General features: G+C 46.0%; 1 protein-coding gene across 1 annotated transcript; it reads right to left on the reverse strand.

The window, feature by feature from the left end:
- Positions 1-2,806: 2,806 nt before the first annotated feature.
- Positions 2,807-5,019, reverse strand: LOC105539497 (endogenous retrovirus group V member 1 Env polyprotein-like). The gene is given in 2 exon segments (XM_011979809.1): positions 2,807-3,262; positions 3,264-5,019. Coding segments are annotated over 2 exon segments (1,608 nt in total). The 5' UTR covers positions 4,844-5,019; the 3' UTR covers positions 2,807-3,234.
- Between the last annotated feature and the right edge of the window lie 274 nt (positions 5,020-5,293).

Consider the following 5,293-nt stretch of genomic DNA (forward strand, 5'->3'; position numbering starts at 1 on the left):
GCTCTGCTCATAAAAAGCCCTTGCACTTTTCTGTTTCAGAAGCCATGTGTCTATCACAAGCTGATTAATACAGAAGAAATTAAGATAGAAAAAACTGCCGGGCACAATGACTCCCGCCTGTAATCCCACCACTCTGGGGGGCCGAGACGGGTGGATCACACGAGGTCAGGAGTTCAAGACCAGCTTGAATAACATGGAGAAACCCCTGTCTCTACTAAAAATACAAAATTAGCCGGGTATGGTGGTGCATGCCTGTAATCCCAGCTACTCAGGAGGCTGAGGCAGGACAATCACTTGAACCCGGAAGGTGGAGGTTGCACTGAGCTGAGATTGTGCCACTGCACTCTAGCCTGGAAAGCAAGAGCAAAACTCCGTCTCAAAAAAGAAAAGAAAAGAAAAGAAAAAAATAAGCTGGTGTGGTGGCCCACACCTGCAATCCCAGCACTTTGGGAGGTAAAGGTGGATGGATCACTTGTGGCCAGGAGTTCGAGACTAACCTGGGCAACATAGCAAAACACTGTCTTTAGTAAAAATACAAAATTTAGCCAGGCGTGGTGGTATACACCTGTAATCCCAGCTACTTGGGAGGCTGAGGCACCAGAATCGCTTAAACCCATGAGGCGGAGGTTGCAATGAGCCGAGATCATGACACTGCACTCTGTCTTGGGCAGCATAGCAAGTCTGAGTTCCACCATATTATGTAATGAACATTAATAGAGGAAATGCTCTTTTTAGAGTCTAACTGTATGGGTATATTCAACTACATTTTTAAAAGCTATATTTCTAACCCATGATGATTAAAGTAAATGAATGAAAACTCCATCGGGTGTGGTGGCTTATGCCTGTAATCCCAGCACCTTGAGAGACCAAGGCAGGTTGATCATCTGAGGTCCAGAGTGCAAGACCACTCTGGCCGACATAGTGAAATTTCATCTCTATGAAAAATACAAAAATTAGCCAGGCAAGGTGGTGTACACCTGTAATCCCAGCTACTCAGGAGGCTGAGGCACAAGAGTCACTTGAACCCAGGAAGCAGAGGTTGCAGTAAGCTGAGGTCACCCGTGGCACTTTGGCCTGTACGACAGAGCGAGACTGTCAGAAATAGAAAAAAAGGAGAGAGAGAGAGAGAGAAAGATTTATTCTGTGTAATTCACACTTACTGTAAAACTGAAAATAACAATGAATTATCAATTTTACACCTACTTATGTAATATTACTTCATCTTTCAATTAGTATTGCTATTACTGTTTATGGTTATGGAGCAGAAGCTCGGTCTGTTTTAGGTTCAATATGGGAGAGAGGTGTCTCATTTTGTGCTCAGACTCCACAGTGGATGAGTGGAGAAAAGTAGTAAATATTGTGCAAAACCAAACAATTTATATGTTTCTGATAAGATGAAGAAGTTCTCTATTCCTTGTCTAGAGTGCAAAGCAAAGACTAGATTCTGTGGAGTCACTTATGAGGAAAAAGAAGCTGACAGCTTCAAAACATGTATTGCTTAAGGTAGAAGCATTCACCAGCCACCAACTGGGATTCTTTATTTATTTTTTTTTCATTTTTGGTGAGGATTTCTGGGTTTGGAAAAAATTATTTTGTCTTTAATTATATTTTTCCCAAGATATAAAAAATGGAGTGAAGGGTGTTTCTTTGGTGATTTCTTGGATAATTGAGTATAGTTTGTATTTACTAGTTTAGATACACTAAATCCTCCGTAGCTTCCAAAGGAGGGATGGCACAGAGACCTTTGTTACCAGGAGGGCTGTGGCGATCCTTCAGTTTGTCTTCCTGAAGGAAAGAATTCATCCAGGAGGCACACGGACACAGTTAAATCATTAAGTACCCTTTATTTAAAAACAGGAGCTCCAGAAGAAACAGAAAGGCTGCTCCCGGAGAGTGAGTCAGCTGCTAGTGACTGAGGCGGAATTCCCTGCCCCCCTCCCCAGATGGTGTCTCGCTCTGTAGCCCAGGCTGGCGTGCAGTGGCGCAATCTCGGCTCACTGCAACCTCTGCCTCCTGGTTTCAAGGGATTCTCCTGCCTCAGCCTCCTGAGTAGCTGGGATTACAGGCACGTGCCACCACGCCCGGCTAATTTTTTTGTATTTTTAGTAGAGACAGGTTTTCACCATGTTGGTCAGGCTGGTCTCAAACTCCTGACCCGTGATCTGTCTGAGGATCTACCTAAGGAAGTGCTGGGATTACAGGCCTGAGCCACTGTGCCAGGCCTGGGAGGAATTTTTATGGGAGCTTTTAAAGAAACAGTACACCCTGAAAGACAGAACAGGCTGGGCTGCTCAAATGAATGAGTCTCACGAATGCTGAGGAGATGCTTCTTTTTGTTTGTTTTTTGAGATGGAGAGCCCCTCTTTTTGCCCAGGCTGGAGTGCAATGGCTCGATCTAGGCTCAACACAACCTCTGCATCCCGGGTTCAAGCGATTCTCCTGCCTCAGCCTCCCGAGTAGCTGGGATTACAGGCATGCACCGCCATGCCTAATTTTGTATTTTTAGTAGAGACAGGGTTTCTCCGTGTTGGTCAGGCTGGTCTTGAACTCCCGACCTCAGGTGATCTGCCTGTCTTGTCCTCCCAAAGTATTGGGATTACAGGCATAAGCCACCGCACGTGGCCGGGGAGATGCTTCTTATGAGAGTCTTACATGATTATTCATGAAGGGGCCTTGCAGGGGCATTACTAATAAGCATGTTTTGGGAAGTAGTCTGGGCACACACGTGCCGTGTCATTTGCGTCTAAAATCTAACAAGGAATATCTGGTTAAAAAATAAAATCTCCACACAGGGGTGTGTTTTTTGATTATTTTAATGAGCAAAATGGTTTATTAGGATGAATTATTAGAGAAGTATACATGCTCCTTAGTGGGCAATAGCTCCTACCTCGGTCACCTCTGGCTAGGCCTTGATAAGTTCCCTTCTGGGACAGAGGCGTGCAGCCACAAGGCCAGGTGTAGCCAGTGTAGCCACGCTCCTCGCTCCTCTTTTTTGCTGACTCAGCGTGCAGTGTTTCCAAGGAGGACATCAGTGGGCTGCATTTCTAAAGATTCCTTTCCCAGGGGCTTCCTTGCCTGCTCATGTCTGGCTACCTGCCTACCCTAAAAATATTCCCCCTCAAGAGATGGAGACCCTGAAAAGCTTTGGGCGTAAGGACGTCGTGGGTCTTCTGTAACTACTTCCTGCTGACATGGGACGAAGAAATCATCAGGGTCTCCCTCTCTTGCTCTCTGTCAGGGAAGGAGCCCCTCCGTAGCTGCAGAATCTTTGCCCACTGGCATCCAAGGGAGAGATGTACTTGTAGGTGCTGGGGCCTCCAAGGAAGACTGGATGATCTATTTCCATTTCTAGGGGCTCTGTGTGAAATTGCCGTATCCTGAAAGAGATATATTTCATCAGTGAATTATAGAGACAAGGGCCAAAGAGGAGAAAGAAGGCTATAAGTGCAGCTGGTCCCAGTAAAGGGACAAACCATGTGAGGGAGGGGAGGGCAGATTTCACAGCCTCCCAAATGGACCCTGCTGAATCATCTTTTCCAAAGTCATGAAGCCACGTAGCCTGGTCATAGATCTTTTTTATATCCTCCTCTATCGCCCCGCTGTTATTGACATAAACGCAACAGGTTTTATTGATCACTGCACAGACTCCACCCTGCTCTGCTAAGAGGTAATCTAAGGCCAATCTGTTGTCCATGACTACGTTTGCTAGAGAATCTATGGAGGCCTTGAGTTTAGAGATGCTATCTCCGGTACTCTTAGCTATGTTTTCTATTTGTCTGGAGAGATTTCTGAGGGTGACATCATGATAAGCGAACCCTCCCCACGGGGCGATCATTCCTACGGCCGCTCCTATCTCTGCCAGTATCAGACCCAGAGCTTTTTTCTGTCTGGGTTGGGTGGTGTTATAAATGGTCACACCTATCCCCCGTGGTCCCAAAAGTCCCACAGCACATTCCCCCGTATGTTGGATGTTATTAATGCAAGTAAAGAGGTTTGCCACGGGGGGAGTTGAATAGGTTCTCTTAGGACTTCCGTCAAAGGGCAGTTTATTTTTTTGTGGTCCACATAAAAACACATAGCCAGGAGGGGTACAGGCCCACCGGGGCATGCGGCTGTCGAACCACTTGTGTAACTGCGATTTCCACACTGCCGGAATAGTTTGATTGCATGTAGGGGATAGAGGCCCTCCCAGGGGAACAGTAGTTTTTGGCCATGTGGGGACAGTGTGTGCCTTGGGAAGCGAATATAGAACCCTCCATGTGATTAGCTCTTTTCCTTCCCAAGCTGCACAGCGGTTTTGGGGTGACTTGTCTCGATAATCGTTCATTTGTTTATGGCTCGCTGGACACCAGTGAGTCAAGTTAGGGTGGCAGCCTGCTGGGGAAAAGCTCATGGGATGGATGGTGGGACTGGGGAATCCCTCCTCAGAGGTGCTCTTCCGGCCACAGTGTCCTTCAGGGCATGGACAACAGGTTTGGTTTAGAGAAGAGCAGTTGTACAAATAGAAAGAAGTTTTAGAGCTTTGATTGAAAGGTGGAGTGAGATCCAGGCAGGGGACTTGGTACGCTGAGTTAACAAGCGAAACCTGGAGTGGAACAGATTTGTGTTGGCCTTCAGGAATTCCCAAACCAAATGTTAGGTTTAAAGAAAAATTTCTTAGCAAAACATATTGGTAAGATGAGGACCTGGTGATGAAGTTGTGACAGATCCAACAGTTGCTTAGATGGTTTCCCGAAGCAATAATTTTGGAAAAATTGACAAGGGAATTTTCACTCCATTGTGCCTGTGAGAGTAGGGGCATGGGAAGGAGGGAAAGATAAAGGAAAAGGAATTTCTGTGTCATAGCTGATTCTCCCTTAAGCTTTGTGAAAGCAAAAGGAAAGTGGTGAAAATAGGAGAGACAAATAATTCAATGGTTAAATGGAGTGTTTGGTGATAAAACAGGCTGTTATCGGGACTTCAGGTGGCATGCAAGTGTGGGTCCAAATAAGGAGAATAACCAATGCCACCGCAACCAAGATTCCCAGTACTGAGAGACCTTTTTTTAAGGTGAAAGGAGAGAAGGCTTTACTTATCTTTTCCCTTGAAGAGGAATTGGAAGCCCTCCAGAGGCTGGCTCACGAGACTGAGATGCTGATTCTGTTGTTGGTTCTTCGGGACCTTCTCACAGTTTTACTTGAGAGTGATGTATCCAACTAGAGAGTCCAGAAACTTTGATAGCTGTTGGGGTAGAAAGTAATAAAGGGGCCTTTCCATAAAGGAGAGACCCAGGCTGGTTGAGACCCAGGTGACC

The sequence above is a fragment of the Mandrillus leucophaeus genome, unplaced genomic scaffold (assembly GCF_000951045.1).
Source record: "Mandrillus leucophaeus isolate KB7577 unplaced genomic scaffold, Mleu.le_1.0 Scaffold104, whole genome shotgun sequence".
Lineage (NCBI taxonomy): Eukaryota > Metazoa > Chordata > Mammalia > Primates > Cercopithecidae > Mandrillus > Mandrillus leucophaeus.